Source organism: Meriones unguiculatus, chromosome 18, assembly GCF_030254825.1.
Source record: "Meriones unguiculatus strain TT.TT164.6M chromosome 18, Bangor_MerUng_6.1, whole genome shotgun sequence".
NCBI classification, from domain to species: Eukaryota; Metazoa; Chordata; class Mammalia; order Rodentia; family Muridae; genus Meriones; species Meriones unguiculatus.
The window spans coordinates 36,245,510-36,267,967 of record NC_083365.1 but is presented as its reverse complement, the minus strand read 5'-3'; the positions used below and the strand labels follow the sequence as shown (position 1 = coordinate 36,267,967).

Here is a 22,458-nt window from a genome sequence, read left to right as displayed (position 1 = left end):
GCTACTGCTGTATGTTTTGAGTATTATCGTAGTATGTGAAGAGGCTAGAAGGACCTCGTTGTTGTAGCTAGACCTTAGAATATGGTAAAGAAGGGAGAGCAGAATGGATGGGGCATACACTCTGGAGTCAGATGGGCAGGGTCCCAATTCAGTTTGCATCAGGCTAGCCTCGTGAACTTTGGCACACTGCTTAACTTTTCTAAGCCTAAGTTTCCGTCATTTTTAAGATCATCGTAATAAGATACATTACAAACTAGGCCGTGTGGCTGGCTCTGATCATCCCTCTACTTAGGAGGCTAAGGTAGGGAGAGGATTACCTTTGGCTGTATAGCAAGACCCCGACCCAATAAACAACCAAGAAATAGATAAAAACATGCCACGGAACTTGGCACACACAGTAATATATACAATGTAATAAACACTTCTTTGCACCCTTCCTCCAAGTCTCTAAAATCTAGCCCCTTGTGTTTTAGGAGGGTTTTTTTTTTTTTTTTTGAGCGGGGGTGTGGAGGGAGAGTTGGTGAAGACAAGGTTTCTCCGTGTAGCCCTGGCTGTCCTGGAACTCTGTATATAGACCAGGCTGGCCTCGAAATCACAGAGGTATGCCTGCCTCTGCCTCCTGAGGGTTAGGGTTAAGGCGAGGGCCACCGCTCAGCTTCTGAGTTCTTTTATAGCGCAGAAGAGTGAGCACAGCTTTCTCTCACTTGGAAATCACTTGTTGCTGGTGAGGCCTCTACTTTTAACAAGGAAAGAGCGCCCTGCTGCTATCGATCTTCCTCCTTCCCATCCTCCACGTTTGCAGCCGCCACGTTCACATTCTTACGGCTTGGGAAGGAACGGAGGTTCGGTGTGATCGGGGCGGCCTGTGATGTCTTGAAAATGGCCGTGGAGCCCGTGGGGCCTCCCCGTCCTCATGAGCCTCCACTCGGTGGAGAAAGAGGGAAGTGTTGGATGTGGGGTTCAACCAGGTGCTTCTAAAAACATCGAACAAAGCTAACTGACCCAAAAGAAGAGAAAGTCTGCATGTGGGGAATTGCACATCAAAAATATATTAGGGCAGAGAGAAAAAAAAATTAATCCATGCAAAGTAATGGAAGCACTGGGTACTTTTAATTTTTCAGTGGCCCCTAGACGCCATTATCTGCTTTTTTTTTTTTTTTTTTTTTTTTTTTTTTTTTTTTCTGGGAAATCACTCATCATGTGGCTGTTGGGGGAAAGGGAGCACTCTGACTCCTTTTCTGGGAGCAGTCCAATGCGGTATGGATATTAATTAAATTTATTAAACAAATAACACAGCGACTTGGGGAAGCGGGGGTCCAATCTGCCAGCGCCGCAGACAGATCTCTGCCGAGACGTGGACTGAATGGTAGTTAGAGCGAAGTTGCCTGGCTCAGCAGATGGGCCCTTGTCTCCAGCGGGGGAGATTTGGTGGCGGTCCAACAGCTCTCTTCCCCCTCCAGGTTTTTGTTCCTTGCAACTGTGATGGAAGGAGCCCTTCTCTGTCTTTTCCCAGCCTGAACCTCCCTCCTACCCACCGCTCCCCTCTTTGTTTATGTGAGCAGTGTTTAAATGTGAGAGATTTGTTCGAGAAGCAAGTCCCGGCGGCTGATCTCATTTTGTGCATGTGCCCCAAAGCTCAGGCAGAAAATAATTAGGAAGATGTAATCCCATTGACTTTACATCCACGTGTGTACACTCGCTGCAACCCAGTCTCGTGGACTGGAATAAAAGCCCTGGGCCAATTTGAAATTGCCTTGAATCCCCATCCTCTGCCTCGGGGAAGTTTGTATGATTATGAGGTATAGATTGAGTTTAAGTTATTCTTAAAGTGGTTCCTGACTTCTGTGGCTTTTAAACTGTGTATGTGTGTGTGTGTGTGCGCGCGCGCGTGCGTGCGTATGTGTGTTTAAGGATTATTGTTCCAATTCTGATGGCAAGCATCCGTCTAGGTGTCTCCCATCCACTGCCAACTATAGTGCTCTGCTCTGTTTTCTAGAAAATACCCTTTTGCACCCTTCTGCCACATCTCTGCACAAAAGATGGGGGGATGTGAATTTGTGTGCTCAAGAACCGCTTTGCTTTTAGTTTCTTAGTACTTCTCAGCATTTGGTATAACTTTGACCCAAAGTCCACTTGGATAGAATTTAGATTATTATTAATCTCCCCATCCCTCTCTCTCTTCCTCAAATGACTGCCAAGACCATTTTGCAGGAGGCTACTGCATCTCTGGCAATGTTGCTTTGCGTGGGACCAATGCCTCCCACAGGGAGCCACACAAACCTTTCCATCAATTTGTGTGTCCTATTGATGCAAAAATTTGGACTAAATAGATACCCACCTTGGGCTGAGTCCTGGAATACCCTTGCCTTAGAGAGATAGGTCTGTTTCTGGCCAGCCTACTGGTAGACATATTTGCCAGACATAAAGAAAGTCTTCCAATCCAAATGGTCCTCCTTCCTCTCCAACAAACCCACTGTGCTCTGCCAGCAGAGGCCTCAGCTGTTACAGGACCCAGAGATAAGAATGGATGGGGCCAGAACTGTGACTTTTCCCAAGGTGTACTGAGCCTCAGGGAGATAGAGGCAGCCTATAATCCTGATTTTGAGTCCTAACAGAGGAACCTGTGTTTTGAAGTTTAACAGAATCTTAGCTGGCAAACCTGTACAGGTGGTAGATTCTGGGCTGGGAAGATGGTTCTGTGGTTATAGCTCCTGCTCTGGAAGTGTAAGGACCAGAAGGAAGAAACAGGGGATCCTCAATAAGACTAGCCCTATCAGCTGGCTCTGGGTTTGATTGAGAGACCCTGCCTCAGTGAATAAGGTGGAAGAACCATTGAGGATACCTGATATCACCCTGGGCCCTCCACTCACACCTCCCCCCCAATCCATGAACAGCCACACGCATGCAAAAAGCGCATACTACACATGCACACACCACGAAAACAGAATGGTCAGCTCATTTCCGCTGTAACAAAAACATGATCAACCAAGGCTTTCCTTGAAATTGGTCTGTGCTTTCAAAACCCAACTCAAAATGGAATCCCAGTGGGCTTCAGCTGCTGCTGTCAGTGCTCCCCTGACTCTCTAGTGACCCCCACATCCCCGAAAGCCACACTGATGGTGATAACGTGGCAAAGTTTCACAGCCCAGTGGCTCTTCCGAGGGAACCTTGCCATGGGTTATTGCCACCAAGAGTCAACACTCTGTTCTTCAGGTTTTTTGTTTGTTTGTTTGTTTGTTTTATAGAATTGAAACGGGCTCTACTCAAACGATGGCCATGTGGGTGGCTGCTGAAAAATACCTGTTTACCATTGAAGCACGGGTGAGCTGCCAGTTTATTCCTCTAATTCCTTGGAAGTCGGGCTCTGCGGTGGATGGAGGGCAGACAGCATGCGGAATTCCTAGACTATCTGCCACAGTCTGCCCTGCTTCTCCTCCCACCCCGCTGTACCTGGCTTAATTTTGCTCTGTGATTTAACTGGTGTCTCCATCTAGGGGAAGACTGGACGCTGTTTGTTGTTTTTCAAAGGGAATTGCAAGTGTTTCGCTCTTGCCTGAAGACAGATTGTGCCTTCTTTTCAGAGGATAAGCTCAGAAATTACACGTAAATCTCGGGGTTTTTATTTTTAGCAGAGTGTTTCCAACCCTCACGTTCGCACGTTAGTGTAAGTGGATGAAACGGAGAAGGTAGGAAGGATCCCAACAGACAGTGCGCGTGTTTCAGCTTGGCTCCCAGGGTTCGCCTGTCTGCGTGGACACACTGTTGACTCCGGAGCTTCAGACGCGTTATTGTGGATTTCGTAGGCAACATGACAATGTGGGACTAAAAGCACACACACACACACACACACACACACACACACACACACGCTTTCGATCACAAACAGAAAATAATATTATTGTGTAGGAAGCCAGGGGGTTCCTTTAAAAATTCAGTTTATTTTACAGTTTGCCCAAAAAGGGCAGGTGCATTTTCAGATGCCGTCTTTACTTTTGCTTCAAGGGTTCAGACGCAAGCTGCACGTGAGTGTGCTTGTGTGGGCATGCACAATTGTGTTCAGGTGCAAGTCAACCTCTGTGTCCCTTGGGGGTCTTCTGCCCTCTTTTTTAATTTTTTTCTTTTTCTTTTCTTTTCTTTTTTTTTTTTTTTTTTTTAAAGTCAGGCTCTTTAAGAGGCCTGGAATTCACAAACTCGGTTTGGTTGGCTGGCCAGCTGCTAGGGCTCCACCTGTCTCTGCTTTTCCAGAGCTGGAGTTACAAGAGCACGTCCACACCCGGGTGTTTGCATGAATTCTGGGAATCTTACCTGGCTCCTCATGATTGCACAGCAAGCACTTCATTGACTGAACTCAGTCTCCAGACTTCTAAAATGTTCAGACTGACAACTCCTCTACACTTCTGTTCCCCAGGTGAACATTTTGCAAAGGATCCACATTTGGGAATGCCGTCACCGGCTCTCTCCAGGATTAGACGCTACAGCTCCCCAGAGCATACACCTTGTGGTCCAGGAGGGAGACTAAGACCCAGGTCCGCCAACTTGTGATGGAAAATACTGACATTTCACAGGCAGGGTCCTGAGATAAAACAGAAAAACCTGTCATCCGATATTTTGTTCTATCTCAGTGTTCTTTAATCAGTGTTTTAAAATTTTTTATCCCCCATGGTGGGATCTCTTACTTTGCCGCACTTTGGGAAGATGCCTTCAGTTATTTTAATTTAGTCTTTTGGGGTCAAGCTGATTGAGAGGTTCAGGCCTGCCTTCCTTCCTTCCTTCTTTCCTTCCTTCCTTCCTTCTTTCCTTCCTTCCTTCCTTCCTTCCTTCCTTCCTTCCTTCCTTCCTTCCTTCCTTCCTTCCTTCCTTCCTGTTTTCTCCTTTTTCCTCTTCTCCTCTGACTCCTCATCTTTCTGAGTTTGTGGTTTGTTTTTTTTTTGGTGTGTGTGTGTGTGTGTGTGTGTATGTGTATAAGTGGTGTTTGTGTGTGTGTATGTGTCTGACTGGTGTGTGTGTGTATGAGTGGTGTGTGTAGAGTGTGTATGTATGTATGTGTGTGTGTGTGTGTGTGTGAGTCAGGTGTGTGGTGTGTGTGTATATGTGTGGTGTATACACACATGCATGTGTGTACCCTAGAGTTCCTCCTGCCTCCACCCTCCACAGCACTGAGGTTACATGCATTTAAGAACCTTACATATTTAATTTTTGTGTGGGGGACATGGCCGTGACATCAGAGGGCAGCCTAGAGCTGGCCCTCCCCTTCCACTGTGTGGGTGTGTGGGTTGAACTCAGGCCTGCAGGCTGGCATGGCCGGCATCCCTCATCACCTCCTCAGGCCTTGGCATGGTTCTTTTGTATGACTCTGCAGATGGTTCGGTTCAAATGCAGAGTCATCTAGGAGGGTGCAGTTTGTACGCTACCTGGCGCAGCTCCTTCCCCAGCGCGATGGGGACCACATCGCTCAGCCACTCGAAATAGCACAGTGCACCCCACGTTACCGCAGCTTTGTTTTGCATTTGTGTGTGTGTGTGTGTGTGTGTGTGTGTGTCTGGGATATAAGCCAGGGTCTTGCACATGTGAGGCAAGCAGTTCACCACCAAGCTACGTTTCCAGTCCTTGGGTTTTTAAAGACAGGATCTTCCTATGTAACTCAGGCTGCTCTTGAGCAAGTGCTGGGATTACAGGTGTGGACATGTATGCTCAACTCGCAATTTTTTAAACATTTGTTTCTTCATTCATTCATGCATTCATTCATTCATTCATTCATTCCTGTGTGTGTGTATGTGTGTGTGTGTACATGTGTGAGTATGAGGGTGCATGACTACATACCATGGCATGTGTATGGAGCTTAGAGGAGAACTGTGGAAGTTGGTTCTCTTCTTTCACCATGGGAGTTCTAGGGTCAAACTCAGGTCTTTGTTCCAGATGGCCGTCGCCTTTCCCCACCCTGGCTTGAAAGTGTTAATTTGTGACAGTTTGTTTCCAGAGGTGGTAACGATGACATGAGAGTCCACTACACTGCTCTTCCCATTTCCTCGTCTGAACAGTGTCTCTTCAAGCTCACACCGTTAGTGATAACCAGTTGCTGCCTCAGGAGCGCTTACTATCTGCCAACCCTCACGCTGAGCTTTTTATATACGCCACCACAGACACTGAGTTTTCACGGCGTGTTAATAGTCTCATTTTAAAGATGAAGAAACTTATGCTCAGACACGATAAATAACTTGCTGAAAGGCTCATCTAATTAATTGAAACTAATCTAATCCAAAGCCATATCTACCAGCCAGGCTTGGCTGTGAAGCCCAGACAGCTGACTTTTCGAACACTTTCAGTAAGTCTCTCTACCCCTGTGTCACCCTCTAGACACTCACTTGTAATTTATAACTTACTTAGTGTGAATGGAAGCTACTGATTCTTCAAGTAAGTGCGCACATAAAATAGCATAGTTTAAAACCAAATAAAAAGATCAGTTATGTGTGGCCTTTCAAGTTTTCAGAAACCGCCCTTCTGTCTTTTCTAACTCTGCACTTCCTAAGTCAACATCGCCGATTTCTTTAATTCTTCATTTGCCATTGAAGGGATGCTGGGCCCTAGACAATAAAGTCTTTGGGGCTGGAAGGAGCCATTCTGATTTTCATTGTACTTCTGGTGCTGAATAGCTGTTGGTGTCAAGGGTGCTTCAAACAGTGGCGGGGAAGCTAGAGCTGACTGCTTGGGCTGTAGGAGGTGGGGCAGGCTCACGTGGATCAGGTATGGGGTCATCCTTTCTGACATCCATGACTTCACTACTCTGCAGGAGGCAGGGAAGAGGTAGAACAATGGAATAATTATACACTCTCCGCTGTGTGATACTTTGCAATGGTTAATATATCACTGTATAAGTCACCTTGAATCCCCTTAAGGAAGAGACAAAATATAAGGGGATTTATAAATTTATATGGATGCATATATGTGTGTGTGTGTGTGTGTGTCTAAAATAGTATATTGATTTATCTGTGTGGAGTCCTTTTCTGTCTGTTGACATTGAGTGGAGATGAGAAAAAGGTTGGCTTTCTCTTCCTGTGTGCCATGGGGGCTGAAACAGGGAGAGGGCTGGGCTTCCTGCGTCATGCCATGGTGCTCTTCTTGATGCTGTGGGTGCTCTTTATAATCCCAGGGAATGTAGTTTCTAGGCCTTTGACATGCTGGCTATTTGGAATTTGAAGTGGTTCCCCTTGAGACTGTCCTGGTGTATCTCCAAGCGAGGCAGAAAGAACAGAAGCAACCTTGCTGGGTTCACTGCCAAGATTTTCACTTCCACTCATAGATAAAGATTGTTTGTTTACCTTTAACAGTCATGTGTATCATAATGTATATAGTATTTATCTCATTAGTGGAAACTCTTACTTCTTATTGGAAATTCCCCACCCTGTTTTTGTGCAGTTGACAGTGCAATTTGTACCTAAATTCAAAACTGTACGGTAACCTCTCCTGTTTATAAGGGGGAATCAGGTTCAGGGTGGCAAATGACTTTCCATATCTTGACTTTCATTTTCTTTACCTCTCCCATAGCCTCTTCATTTTGTGTTTGTACCTAAGCCTCAGGGTTTTATCTTTTCTTTTACTAGTTGATCCCATTGTGTTCTTGACTAGATGGTACTGGTGACTTATACAAGGTAGAAACTTATTTCTCACTGTCCCAGAGTTTCAGAAGTCGAAGATCATGGCACCACGGTTGGGAGTCTGCTAAGGGTTTCTGCTTCCTGAGATAGTGCCTGTATGCAGCATCCTCTAGAAGAGCCATGTGGATTTGTTCCTAATTTGATTCAAGAATGGAAAAGCAATGAGAGAGAGAGATCACTTCTAAAAGGCATTAAAACCACCCCCTCGAATGGAGCTCCTGTAACCTAAACATCTCTTAAGGGTCCCAAGCCCCGCACCCCCAGGAATTAACTTAGTTAACACCAACAAAGCCCACTCATTATAATAATCATGGCGACCACTTAGAACGCACAGATTCCCAGGATTCCCACATTCCATTTAATAGTAACTGTAGTTTATAAAGCATTTTCCTTTCCTTCTTGCAGCAAGAAGACCCAGTAGGAAATACCCGAGAGGAAACTAAGGTGGAAGAGCTAGACATTCAAAGGTGAAAGTAAAAACAAAACAAACTCCAAACTAAAACACCCAACAGACTATCTCGCTTACATGTAGTCATCAGAAGAGTAACTCAGAGCCAGACGTGGTAGCCCTAGGACTTGGGATGTGGAGGCAGGAGGATTAGAAGCCTCAGGTCATCCTTGGCTACATAGCAAGTTTGAGGCTAGCCTGGGCAACAGGAGACCCTGTCATAAACAGACAAAGAAACAACTGATAGATGAGTGTCGACTACTCTTGGTTGGAGCTCTTCAGAGAGGGCATCACAGTGGGTTGAGGGGCCATTGTGCTCTCTGGACCATGCTTCCAGCCTCCTTTGAATGTGATGGTGGCAGGGTTGGAACGTAAGGCCTAGAGCCTGCTAGGCAGGGTTCCAACCCAGAGCCTCCCTACCTCTTAAGCTTTCTTCTGTTTTACTTTAATTTTTACAATTATATATAACTATTGTTAATTGTCACATATGGCATATGATGTGCTTAGATCATATTGCCCCCATTATCTGCTCTTGCCCCTTCCCCCCTCCTGCTGAACCCCCTCTTTTTCCAATAAGCATTCCACCTACTTCCATGTCCTTTTGTGTATGTCCCACAGTATTTAGTTGTGGTTGCCAATGTGAGCGTGGCTGGTAGGTTGTTCGCTTGAGCAAGTGGAAGTTACCCTACTGAGGACTAGGAGTCCTACTCTCTCTACAACTTTTAACTGTTTCTGTGAGGGCCGGGCCCATGAACGCTTCTCTATTCCATGACAGAATGCTGCTGGGCCCAGCCTTGTGCAATCTTACGCAGGTAGTCACCGCTGCTGTGAGTTCTGCCATATCATGTCCAGAAAACAGCATTTCCCAGGGCTCTTCTCCAGCCTCCAGCTCATACATTCTTTCTGCTCCTTCTTCTGTGGTGTTCCGTTGACCTTGGAGGGAATTGTCTTAGTTATTTTGTTGTTGCTGCTGCCGCTGTGATAAAATACTTAGCAAAAGCAACTAATGAAGGGAGAATTTATTTCGGATCATTGCCCATCATGGAAGAGAAGTCCTGACAGAAAGAGCTTAAGGCAGCTGCTCATACTGCATACACAGTTAAATAAAAGACAGTGATGAAAGTTTGTTCTTGTATCTCCTCTTCTTTATACCAAATCCAGGATCCCAGCATAGGGAATGGTGCCACCCAAGGTGGGCTGCTCTTCCTCCCTCAGTTAATGTACCCAAGATAATTCCCCACAGGCATCGCAAGAGACCCTTCTTCCAGGTGATTTTAGATCTCAACAAGCTGCCAAATGAGATTAACCATCATGGGGGTGATGGAGAGGTCCCATTTAGGGCTGAGCACTGAAAAGTCACTTATTCTTTGTACTTTGACCAGTTAAGAGTCTGAAAAAAATGAGGTTGAAGGTCTCACTTCTTAAGTATAAATAGTGCCACTACTATAAAAAAAAGCGGATGAAAGCTCCTCAAAATGTGCATGTAGAGCTGACATGTCATTCAGCAAGCCCACTGCTGACTGTCCATAGGAACTGGCATTCACATGTGGAAGAAACATCTTGACACAAGCTAGAGTCATCTTGGAAGAGGTAACTTCAGTTGAGATAATGCCTAATGTGGCCTATAAGCATTTTCTTGATTAATGGTTAATATAAAAGGACCTGGGCCAATGTGAGAGGATCCATCCCTGAGCACGTGATCCTGAGTTGTGTAAGACAGCAGGCTGAGCACGCCATGAGGATCAAGTCAGTAAGCAGCACTCCTCCATCACCTTTCCTTTAGTTCCTCTAAGTTCCTGCCTTGAGTTCCTGTCCTTATTTCTTTTAGAGATAGACTATAGAATATAAAGCTGAAACAAACCCTTCCCTCCCCGAGCTAGTTTTGGTCAGTGTTTTATCAAACAGAAACTTAACTAGGCAATGAATATATATATGTGTGTGTATTATACAAATAAACATTTACGTGTATATATGTATAATATACATATATGCAAATATATTCATTGCATATGTTCCATGTATCTATATTATTCTCTCTATACATATATATAAATATATGTAAATATATGTATATACGATTAATATTTATATATAAATATTTTTCAGTTGTGAAGGAAATAAAATCTGTCATTTTATTTCTAGTAACATAGATGGAACTTAATATCATATTAAGTGAAGAGAAATGTGTTCTTACATATGGAAGCTAAAATATTGGTCTGACAGAAGTAGAGGCTAGAACGGATGTGAGCAGAGCCTGGCAGGGTTGGTCAGGATAGAAAGAGGATGATTACTATAGTTAGTAGAAAGGATCTTGAATGTTTCCAACACAAAGAAATGTTCACAGTGATACACAAGCCACCTACTCCATCTAATTATTACAGAGTACATACCTGTATTGAGATGTAGCACTGGATCTCATAGTATATACAATAATGTGCCAGTGACAATGTGACTTTAAGAAGGGTCCCAGTTATACATTTCAGTGGGAGTTTGGCAAGGATAAGCAGCTACCCCGTGAACTTCCGTCTTTGGCTGGGACATTGCGTCACCTCTTATAAACTCGTTTGGCTCAGAGCTGTTACTCCTAGCTTGGGGTGACTTACTGAGCAAGGTGGTCCCGAACTGCACCATGGCGGTGGCCCTTTTTGTCTCACAACTGTGTCCTTGTTCTTGCTTCGAACTGAAGCTCAAACACGCGTTTTGGTTCATTTCTATAGAATTTTATTCCCTAAGCTTGCTTCTCTAAAGTGGATTAAAACTTGCATATGTTTACTGTATCTCAAAGTCACAGCTTTATTCTGACGCTCATCAATATAGATTCATTCACTCTTTACATATCTCTTAAGTGCTTGGTAGGATCAGAGAATGCTGTGTCTCCTGCTCTCAGAGAGCCTCTGTCTGGAGAAGGAAGTAGATACTCAGTGATCACACTGACAACTACACAATGATTAGCATAAAAAGTTGGTAAGAAGTTAGATGGGATGGATGGGAGACCTCGGCTACTCCTGTAACACTGTGGGTAATATCATCTCTGAACGTGATGATAACCTTTTGTTTTCGGTTTTTGAGATGAAGTGTCCATATGTAGCCCAAGCTGGTGTTGATCTCCCTGTGATCTTGCCGCAGTCTCCTGTGTACTGAGATTGCCAGCATGCGCAAAAGATAGTTGGAAGGACCAGGGTGAGGTGGCGCACGCCTTTAGTCCCAACACTCAGGAAGGCAGAGGCAGTTGGGTCCCTGTAAGTTCGAGGCCTGCCTGGTACACAAAGAGTGAGTCCAGGACAGCCAAGGCTACACAGAGAAACCTTGTCTCAAAAGAAGGAGGAGGAGGAAGAGGAGGAGGAGGAGAACTTTAGAGTATAATTATATAGTAACAAGGGCATGGGGGCAAGGACTAAAGTCATCACCTTTCCCTGTAGCGTTCTCATTAAACACAAAGGTTCAGAGTAGAGCCAATCGAGAAGGCCCAAAGCAAGTGCAAGGTGAGGATGTCCAATGCACCGTACCAGCTTTCTCCACTTATCATTTGCAGTCCCTCGTTTGCATTTCAGTCTTTCTCCTTGGTTGGGTGCTCCCCAGAGAAACAACAAGGCTCGTTGCTTGTTCTTCCCAGTCTGTACTTCTACAGGACCTGGCAGGAACTGTATGGTTCTTTTGTTTGTTGCGGGGGTGGGGTGGGGCCTAAGAATCTCTTCACAGTTCCTAGGGTCACAGAATCGGTCACTTCACCGCCCTTCCATTTTCAATCGTGTTTTTTTTTTTTTTTTTTTTTTTTTTTTTTTGCCGTTAGTTAACTGGTGATTTCCAAAATACGGGATGTATCAAAGTGCTATTCACAATAATCTGCCGTGAAGGCTTGGCAGGCAAAAAGAAAATGCTAGCGGCCCCAATCCGCATGCCGTTTAATTCAAAACTGGCAGGTTGGGCTGGAGAGATTGCTCAGAGGTCAGGAGTGCATACTACTTTTTCAAAGGACCCTCCCTTGGTTCCCAGCACTCGCACGGTAGCTCACAACCTCCTATAACTTTGGCCCCAGGGGTCTGGCACCTCCGCCCTCTGCAGGCATCTGCGTCTGTAACTGAAAACGTGGTAAGTTAAGCATTAACGGGCTATAACTTCTGGCATAATGCTGAATCCATAATAGAGAAATCTGTGTTCCATCAGAAGGGGATTCTACTGTAGATGGTAGTGTTTTAAATTGGGAAAGGCCCTGGGAAAGCAGATTTACGCATTGTAGGTTACCTGTCCCTAAATACATAGACAAATGTCTTTAAGATGATGAAAAAAACAGAAGTGCAGACTGTGAGCAGCAAGTGCGGTAGAAGCCAAGAGCAAGTGAGTGACAGCACACATCTCCTTCTGCCCTCAACCCCTCCCACAGCGTCTCTGTTTGCTACACTGTGGGGGTCCAAAGGATGAAGCCATCGGCCAATTGGTCAAGAATTGGCTCAGATCATTCAAACTTATCTGGAAGACTTTAAACGTGGACACAGAGGTTGCATTAGCAATGAGTGACCCTTAACATTAACCCTATATCGCAATGCAATTTGTAGAACTTTGCAGAACGTCAGGGTGCTCTCCTGGCAGATATCGCTGCTGCCTGCCCAATATCCTCTCTTGCACTTTATGGCAAAATGGCACAGAATGAAATGGAAGACGAGCAGAAAGCTCCTCAAAATGCCTCTGTGTGTGGTGGCTCATTAATGGCAGCGGTGGTTTTGAACCCTGTTAATGTTCCAGGTATTGTGCTGAGTGCCTTCCACACGCCATCTCACAGGACGTTCACAGCGGCAGTACCAGTGTTAGTTCCCCAACCACTTAACCCCTTTACGAAGTCTAAAGAAGGGAGGACTTGAATCCCTGTTCCCTTGGAGAAGAGGCAGGGCTGGGATTTGAACTTCTGATATGTCTTCTCCCTGCCTTCTTAACGTCAGGTCTGGAGAAATGGCTCAGTGGTTAGGAGCACTTGCTGCTCTTCCAGAAGTCCTAATTCACTTTCTGGTACCCACATCAGGTGGCTCACAATCACATGTAACGCCCGTGTCAGGGGATCAGCAGTGCGCGCGTGCATACACAGACAAACACACAAACACACATACACACTGCACATATATAGGCTCACATACATAAACATAAAATAAATATATTATTTTTTAAAGCTCTTAACCTCTAAGCTTTGCATGTTGCTTCAGGCTGCAGCTGTGCAATGCTCACAGCTTGGATAATGAAAGGTAGACACTTTTCTACTTCACAAAGCTAAGGGAAAACCGAGTTACTGCAAGATACACGTAGATGTTTTTCTTTAGCTCCTGTATTAGATGAAATGCTTGACAGAAACAACTTAAAGGGGAAAGAACTTAGTGGGTTCATGGTTTCAAGGGCGCCAGTTCATCACGCTGGGAAGGCCATGCCTAACAGAGAAAAAGGGATGCTGGCTTTCTTCTTTCCAACTCTTTATTTCACATGGCCTCTCAAACCATGGGAAGGTGTTACCCACACCTACAGTGGGTTTTCCTCTGGGGTTAGTGTTCTCTAAAAACATCCTTACAGGCACATCCAGATGTCTGTGGCACCAGTCCAAAATGATTCTAAATCCAGCTAAATTGACAACGAAGATTAAACATAACAGTGTCCAGCTAAGGACTGTTGCCTTCATCAGCGAGCGAGCTCAGGCAGCCACCCACCAAATGAACTCAGTACCAGACTTCTCTCTTGGTATTTTTCTGTTCATTTAAATGAACCTTAATAAAATTCCAAGTACACATTTAAACCCTGGCTTCTTAGGGGAAGGAGGAAAGTGAATTATGTTTAATTAATGTTCCTTGCTCCTTGGTGATGGGAATTTGGGTTACAATGAGCATGACTTGTGCACCAAAGATCCAGAATAAATTTTTTTTAACTAGGCAAAGACTTTTACTACCCTTTTGCAGCAAAGAATGAATTGTGTATAAGCAAAAACTGAGAAGAGCTGCAGTGTCCAGGGGGCTTGGGCTTAAAAAGATTAGCGATCTAGATTTTAACAGATCCATAGACAAAAGAATTTTACAAAGCAGTCATGGCATCAAATAGCAGCTCCTGTAACTCCTGCAAGTGTCATCTTCTTCGGAAGCCGCCCCAGTTCAGTTTGCCTCATTCTTAGAAACCTCATCAAAATTCTCCACCAGATCCAGAACTTCATCATCATCATCCTCTCCAGTAGCAAGTGGTGCTTTTCCATCCACAGATTGTTTGGGCAGAGCTTCAGCCATTCACCTTAAACTAGTCAGACTGTGTGCACCAAGCTGGTCTAGGATGCTGGGAAGCATTTCCGTCAGCTGCTTTGTCTTAGCATGGCCTGTAATGGTGAAGGTGTTTGCTGACAGAGATACCTGAGCTTTAGGGCTGTTAAAATAGATCACTGCTTCTTGGTTTGTAAACATGTTCACCTCTTCAATACCGGAGATACTGTCTACTCCTCTAACTTTTTTAAAGAAGAACTGTAGTTTCTTATAGTCTGCTGTGGCTTTCTGTGAGCAGTTCCTTTTGAAGGAATTGAGGATGGCAGGGGTGGCTCCATTTTGTCTCTCAGGCTCTATCTTAAGTTGACAGTCCTTGGAGTGCCTTGGCCCCCACCTTTGGATTCCGAGAAGGGTCACCTGGCCCTCCACCCCAACTCACTTTCTAACCTGCTACATCAGGGAAGATTGGTGGCTAAGCTTAAGCTTGAATAAAGATCTTCGTGTGATTTTCAACGGACTCAACTCCTGGTGGTCTTTTGGGGTGTCTGGAATCAGGCACAACACTTTCCCATCAATGCACACTTGTGCCTGCAGTTTGACAAGTTTTTCCTAGTTCGTGATTGTTTCTTTTATCTTGTTGGAGTGGAAATGGGGCTGCACCAGGGACTAGGGTTTGCACTCAGGGGGTTTCAGGCAGACCAGTTGAGATAGGGCTCACACATGCTGGGGCGCAAGGTCCCAGAATAATTTTCTAAATTTCTAGTTTCAAGCAAATATATTTTATATTAAAAATGGAAAGAGAGATTTAAGCGCCAGAGGATCATGGAGGAATGTCAGAGTCTACACCTATAACTTTTCACCAACATGGCTGCCTGAATGTAACCAAAGACAACAATAGACATGCTAATATGAACGCTGAGGCGGGGTTTTTTGGGGGAACAAGCCTTGAAGGTCTCGACTCTAACAAAGAATTACAGGCAACTAAGGAATGCTGAGGGCTGAGAAACAGTCTTCCCTAGGGAAGAACACCAATACCAAATGACCAGCCCTGAAAACTTATACATACAGGTAACATGATACAGACTGGGCAGGTTACATTTATATATTTAAGGATAGATATGATGTATATATACTTCTGTATATAAAATAATATACATAATGAAAAAAAGCGTTGAATTTGACAGCGAGTAAGGAGGGGGACATGGGAAGGTTTGGAGGAAGGAAAGGGAGAGGAGAAATAATGTATAGTATAATCTCAAAACTTAAAGAAATGATTTTTAAAATGAATTTACAAAAGAAATAAATGAAATGATTAGTTCTTTGAGTCACAACCACATTTAGAATAGCTAAAAGTTCAAAAATTAGGTTTTTTTTTTTTTTTTTTTTTCCTGGAGCTGAAATCAGATATTTTTGGAACATGGTGTTAGTTATTTCTGGCTCTTTCAGGTAACTGTTAAAAGGATTAACATTGTAAACCAAAAGCCTAAACCAGCTGATAGTCCTAATGTCCCAGCGTTGGAAGCCTGGATAAGATGGACTCTATAACAGGGACCACTTGGCCTCACACTTTTCTCCAGTCCAAGTCTGGCTCTGTCCTTGACCAGATGTTATCTGCATCTTGATTTCTATCTTCACAAGGGACTTCGTGAAATGGATACATTGTACGTGCACATTCATCATTTCTTCCAAAAAAGAGAGCACCCCTTCTCCAAGACGTCAACCTTTCCCCGCCATTAGCAAATCCAGAGAGCACTTGGCATTGACTGTTCTATTGTGAGCTGAGCGTGGCCTCTGTTTATTTAAGACTGCTTCCATCTAAGGGTAAAACACTGGTGGAGCCCTTTTAATTTTTCTGTTAGATTTCTAATTCAACTATAAAGACAATTCAAGTGAGAAACTTCAGCTCGCTGATTTTCTTCTTTGAGTCATTGCACTGTAATTAGCTGAGCTGGGTTTTAAATGCAGTAAGAGAACATCTTTCTTGTCTGTTTATGTCAGAAAAAAGTGGCTAATGAGCACTTATCAAAAAGATGAACCTTTTTTTCATTAGATTAAGTAACATCAAAACAGATTTATAATGTACTATTATGTTTCAGCTTGGAAGAAATTGGGTAAAATAGCTAATATCTTCACAGTTGCCCAAGAATGTCTCTGCAAGACAGGATCCGCCTCCCCTCATACTCCCCCCACGCACCTAGACTTCAGCAAAGTGCCCATCGGTGACAACTTTTTGTGTGGCTCAGTGGCTTAAAGGCACATTTCTCAAAGGCCTCGGAATGGCCTTGAAGTCATCTGTAGCACATGAATATCTGTGAAGCAGGTGTCATTACTGGATGTCATTGCATGATGCCACTGGTCCTTGTGACATGATGATAAAGTCCTATCTGATAGCTCTTTAGGAACAACTCCTCTCCTTTTTCCCACAGCCGTCAGTCAGAATTCAACCACAACACTCAGCATCTGCCACTCTTTCCTGTGGAGAGTTTTAGTGTGTTTACATGGATGGCATTAATGTTTTAACAGGAGATATAATGATGAAGTCTGGTTTCCTAAGAAAATTCATTTTTTAAAAATGTAGGCTTTTAAGAACCTTCTCAGCTGGACATGGTGGCACATGCCTTTAATCCCAGCACTCAGGAGGCAGAGGCAGGCTGGAGGCCAGCCTGGTCTCTACAAAGCAAGTTCCAGGACAGTGAGGGCTACACAGAGAAACTCTGTCTTGAAAGACAAAACAACACAACAACAACAACAAGAACCTTCTCACTTAAAAATTAATTTTATTTTTATTCGGATAAATGTGCATGCTCACATGCCTTTGGGTATTCCAGGCTGCAGTGGCTGCTGGGTCATATGGAACGGGAGTTGCAGGAGGTTGTGAACCATTTGGTGTGGGTGCCGAGGACAAAACTCAACCCCTGCAAGAGCAACATGTCACCCTAACCGCTGAGCCATCCCTCCAGCCCCAGAACTTTCTCGTTTTGAACTTGTCTCGGATGACTGGTTATTACTGTTATTGTTTAATTCCACACCACAAGTCTGAGGCAGTTTATAATGGCCTGTGAGCACGTTTGTGGAGAATTGTCTTGGGTGACATGAGACGTGAGTGACGTGAGAGAGCCCAGCCCCTTGTGTGTGACAGCATCCTTGTACAGATGGCCCGGGGGTGTATATAAGAAAGCCAGCTGAGGAAATCAGAGGGAACAAGCCAGAAGGCAGCATTCCTCTGTAGTTCACACTGTAGGTCCCTGGATGACCCTTGAGAGAAGCCTAATCCCCTTCGCCCTGACTCCACTCAGTGGTGGATTGTGACCCGGGAGTGTAAGCTAAATAAACTTCCTCCCTTGGGGAGAACAGAGAAGCAAATTAGGACTCACATGAATCATTGCATTTATTCCCATGTAGCTGATGAGTTTGGTTTTAGACATTCTTAGGCAGGTTTCAAAAATACTAATGAAAGGTGATACCATGTTTCACAAAATTAATTAATTAGCTTTACATCCGGATGGACCCTTCCACTTCTTCCTCTCCTCCCAGTCCCTCTCTCTCTCCACCCCTTCCTCCCCCACATCCTCCCGTTCACTCTCCCTTTCTCTTCAGAAAAGGGGAGGCCTCCCACGGGTATCAACCCACCTTTGCATGTCAAGTTGCACAGGACTAGGCACATCTTCCCCAACTGTGGCTAGACAAGGCAGTCCAGATGAGTCCATCAGTTGCTGACAGTTCTGCTAGATGCCTGTCTGTAGGTATAGCAGAATATCTTTAATAGTATTAGGAGTGGGCTCTCTCTCATGGCGTGGGTCTCAAGCTGGGCCAGTCATTGCTTGCTCATTCCCTCAACTCCTGCTCCATCTTTACCCCTGAACATCTTGTAGGCTGGAAAAAGTGTGGGTCAAAGGTTTTGAGGCCGGGTTGGTGTTCCAGTTCCTCCATCGAAAGTCTTCTCTGGTTACGGGAGAGGATGGCCATTTCAATGGTGATTAATTGTTTTTAAGTAACTACATTTTTATTTTTAGATGTGTCTTCCCTGAGTGTAGAATTCTAGCTTTGCAACTATTTACCTCCTTGAAAGATGCCATTATTTTGCCTTGTCTTCTTGGCATTGCTTTGAAGGTCTTGTACTTGATGCTTACATGGTCCAGGCTGAGCCATGAAGAGCCCCATGGAGCTGTGAGCATCCTTTGAGCATTTCTGAATGCTTTAGCGCAACAGCGATCCAGGATCATCTTTTACTCTCTCTGCTCTAATTAGAATTAGCCATTTATTCAAAGCCTCTTTTTCTTTTTGGGGTTAATGATACTTAGATATTAAAATTTGGACACTAGATGCACTGGACAGCCTCTGTGTCTATACTTGTACATCTAGGATTGATAAGGCTGTCTCTAAGGCCCCCCGACCTCTATCTTTCTCTATCTGATGCTCACAAAATCAATCTAATTCCAGAAAGTTAATTTTAGTCTTTCTCTTTTATGTACAGTATTTCTTCTATCTTTATTTAAATTTTTTTAATTTTTATTTGTGTGTACATGTGTAGGTTTCTGTGAAAATGTGCCAAGTGGTATGTACAGGTGTCTGGGGAGGCCAGAAGAGAGTGTCAGACAGATAGATCCCAAGGAGCCAAGGTTACAGGCAGTTTTGAACTGCCCAGTGTGGGTGCTGGGAACTGAATGTGGGTCCTCTGAAAGAGCAGTGAATGTTTTTAACCATTGAGCCATTTTTCCAGCCTGTCTGCATAGTATTTTTAAGTCCTTTCTCCCCGAGAGGAATCTGGTTCACAGTATTCTCATTGTTTCTATTCATTTGTTTAACTTGAGATTCACAAGAGGCTGATCTGGAACAATGAACCCTATTGCTATATTAAAAACTAAACAAACAAACAAACAAACAAACAAAAAACCTAATAACTCTAATGTTCACAATTTGTGAAACAGGTCTTTTTGTCTCCAGACTAAGAATATTTAGTAAAAAATGTCTGCTTTTTTTGGTTTAGTAAAAATGTGGTGATATTTTTATTTAAAAAAATCATTAAATTCATTTATTTCTGTCTACATTTTATTTTGGATTTTATATCCTCCTTTACTGTTAATAATATCATCAGCATCTCTAAACCAAAATGGCTCTGAAAATACCAGCAGTACAGATGTAGCCCATGGCAGCTCTGTTTCCAAATGGGCTCCCTAGTAAGGGGAGCTGGAGCTGTCTCTGACATGAACTCAGTGGTCAGCTCTTTGATCACCTCCCCCGAGCGGGGAGCAGTCTGACCAGGCCACAGAGGAAGACAATGCAGATCGTAAAGAGACCTGATAGGCTAGGGTCAGATGGAAGGGGAGGAGGACCTCCTTATCAGTGGACTGGGGGAGGGGCATGGGAGAAGATGAGGGAGAAAGGGAAGGAGGAATTGGGAGGGCATGAGGGTGAGGCTACAGCTGGGATAAAAAGTGAATAAATTGTACTAAATAAAAATTATATTAAAAAGTACCCCTCCCCTGAGGGGGGAGCAGCCTTACCAGGCCACAGAGGAAGACAATGCGGCCACTCCTGATGAGACCTAACAGACTAGGATCAGAAGGAAGAAAAAGAAACCCTCCCCTACCAATGGACTTGGGGAGGGGCAGGCGTGGAGAAGGGGGAAGAAGAGAGGGGTTGGGAGGGGAGGAGGGAGAGAACTAGAGGGGGCATACAAAGTAAATAAAGTGTAATTAAAAATAAAATAAAATAAAATAAAAATTAAAAAATATTTTAAAAAAATGTACCAACTTTCCCTTGGCTAAGGGTAAAAAAAAAAATACCAGCAGAAATGTTTATTACCTTCCTTCCCCTGCCACTACTGTGTTAATGTGCCTTCCTGAGTTTCTCTTTGTAAGCGTAAGTAAGTAAATAAATGCATTTGCATCTTATTGCCCCAAAGTCCCTTCTAAACATGAAGGGGTCATTTCATGGATGCTCTTTCATACTTTCATTTTGGAAGTTGGGAATAGGTAGGTCCTAGAAATCATCAGTACCACATCTTTCTCACATTAGTGTCTTTTCTTTGTATATGCTGATGGATTTCATAGAGACATTTTCATACATGAATATCACATACCTTGACATTCCCTTTCTCCCCTCTCATTATTATCTTTCATTTTCCCCAGTCTGACTTTTACTTGCATGAACTATATGCATATTTTATATCTATATAAAATCCTTGATTCTAAGAGAAAACATGTAATATTTGTCTTTCTGAATCTGGCATATTTCTCTTAGCTTGATAATCTCCAGCGGCATTCATTTTCCTGCAACAGATGTGATTTCATTCTTCTTTATGGTGGAATATAGCACTTTTTTTTTTTCCACTCCTCTTTTGACAGACACCTAGGCTGAATCCATAGGTTGCTCATTGTGAACAAATCTACACAAACACTATTGTGCAGTGTATCTGGGGTCTGTTGATCAGAGTTCTTTGGGCCTATTCCTAGGAGTGATATAGCTGGCTTTCTCTTTCTTTTCTTCCATACTGATCTCCACAGTGTATGGACTAATTGCTAATTTATATTCCCACGTTGTATAAGGGTTCTCTTATCTCTACATATTAAGAAAATAATTCTGACTGGGGAGAGAGAGAGAATATGGGTGTGCTTTAAATTTGCATTTCCCTAAAGGCTAAGGACGTTGAACAAATTTTTAATACGTTTATTGGTCATTTGCATTTTATTTTTTGAAAACTATCTGTTTATCTCATTACCCTGTCTATTAGTTGAACTATCTGGTTTCTTGGTAGTTAGTCTTTTTAAGTACTTTTATATTCCATACATCTTTGAGTCAATTTATAGATGTCTCCTGTTCTTCGTGTGGATGTTCCATAGCTTACTCAACTCCATATGTAGCCGAGGATGACCTTGAACTTCTGATCCTTCTGCCTCCGTCTCTTAGTACTAGGGTGCCTGTCATGCCTGGTTTAGGCCATCCTCAGCATGGAACCCAGGGCTTTGTATATGCTAGGCAGGCGCTCTTCCAACTGAGCTGTATCCCAGCATTTCAATTGGGTTTTTAAAAATCTTTTTCATTGTGGAAGTTGTACAGTTCTTCATGCATTCTGGAGACCCTGTCTTTCCACCCACTAGCTTTTGTCCTACTCCTCAGAAGCCTTGAAAGCTGATTTTTGTATCATTAGCACCATAAGACTCCTATTTTCTTCTTAAACCTTCAGCCTCATGACCATTGTGCTTCCTGCTGGGTTCTTTCTCCGTCTCACTCAATGAGCTTATGCCTCATTGACTGCCTTAATGGGAACGGCGTTATCAGTCTCCTCTCTCTGAAGCTTGCCCTCCTTCCCTCCGTGCTCTTCTACATTTGTTTCTTCTCACAAGTTTGGGCTGGAGCATTTTCAGATCGTGGTTTAGGTTCAGGTTTCTATCCCCTGGACAGCAAGGAACAAAACAAACAACCAAGCAAACAAACAAGCTCACAGTTCTAGCTTGCTAATATGTCCTCAGCTATTGCAAGTTCCTGAAAGAGCAATCAGTGGCTAACGAGTGCCTTGCTAGGGTGTGTCACCCTGTCCCTAGGCTGTGGCCTGTAGAGCCCACCTTGATCATTTCTTAACAGCTTCCAGCAGCGGTTCTGTGGCATCTTCTCACTCACACAGGAGTTTATTCCGACCCGAGTTACTCCATCATTGCTGGTGGTGGCAGTCATCTTTCCACTTAGCACATTTCATTAAATTTATATGGAAATGAGAGAACACAGTCAAATTGACAAAGCATTTTACAATTGACAGGGAAATTGGCTTGCTCATGCATTGCTAGGGAGGGGACAAATTGGTACCGTCTTTTCCAGAGGGTATTAATTTATATCAAAATCCTTAACAATTCGTTTGTCCTTTGGCCCAACAATTTTTGCTTCTAGGAATTTATCCTAAGGAAATAATGGTGAACACATATAAAGATTTATTTGGAAAGATTTCCAACTCATGACCCAAACTGGAATCAGAACACTAAATATGCAGGACGTGATAAATTCTGGCGCATCAATGCAATGAGATATAATGGAATTTAATGCTGCCACAGAGACAGATGAATATGTAAACACATCCGTGGCCTATTGTTTAGTAAAGAGCTCAGAACAACACATACAGTGGAATCCCATTTTAAAATGTACACTC

At 43.7% G+C, this 22,458-nt stretch overlaps 1 protein-coding gene and 1 pseudogene across 4 annotated transcripts in view; one reads left to right on the top strand and one right to left on the bottom strand.

Annotated features, from left to right (window-relative positions):
- Positions 1-22,458, top strand: part of LOC132648954 (uncharacterized) — a 155,787-nt gene that overhangs the window by 50,171 nt on the left and 83,158 nt on the right. Inside the window, exons 2-3 of one of the 4 annotated variants that reach the window (XM_060371535.1) lie at positions 3,246-3,321; positions 4,409-4,526. The exons of 2 other annotated variants lie outside the window; for them this stretch is intronic. In XM_060371535.1, coding sequence (XP_060227518.1) covers positions 4,441-4,526 — 86 coding nt within the window. In that variant the 5' untranslated portion in view covers positions 3,246-3,321; positions 4,409-4,440. The remainder of the gene's footprint in view (positions 1-3,245; positions 3,322-4,408; positions 4,527-22,458) is intronic. One more of the 4 variants, XM_060371537.1, reaches the window with a different exon arrangement.
- Positions 14,220-21,992, bottom strand: LOC132649070 (transcription factor BTF3-like; annotated as a pseudogene).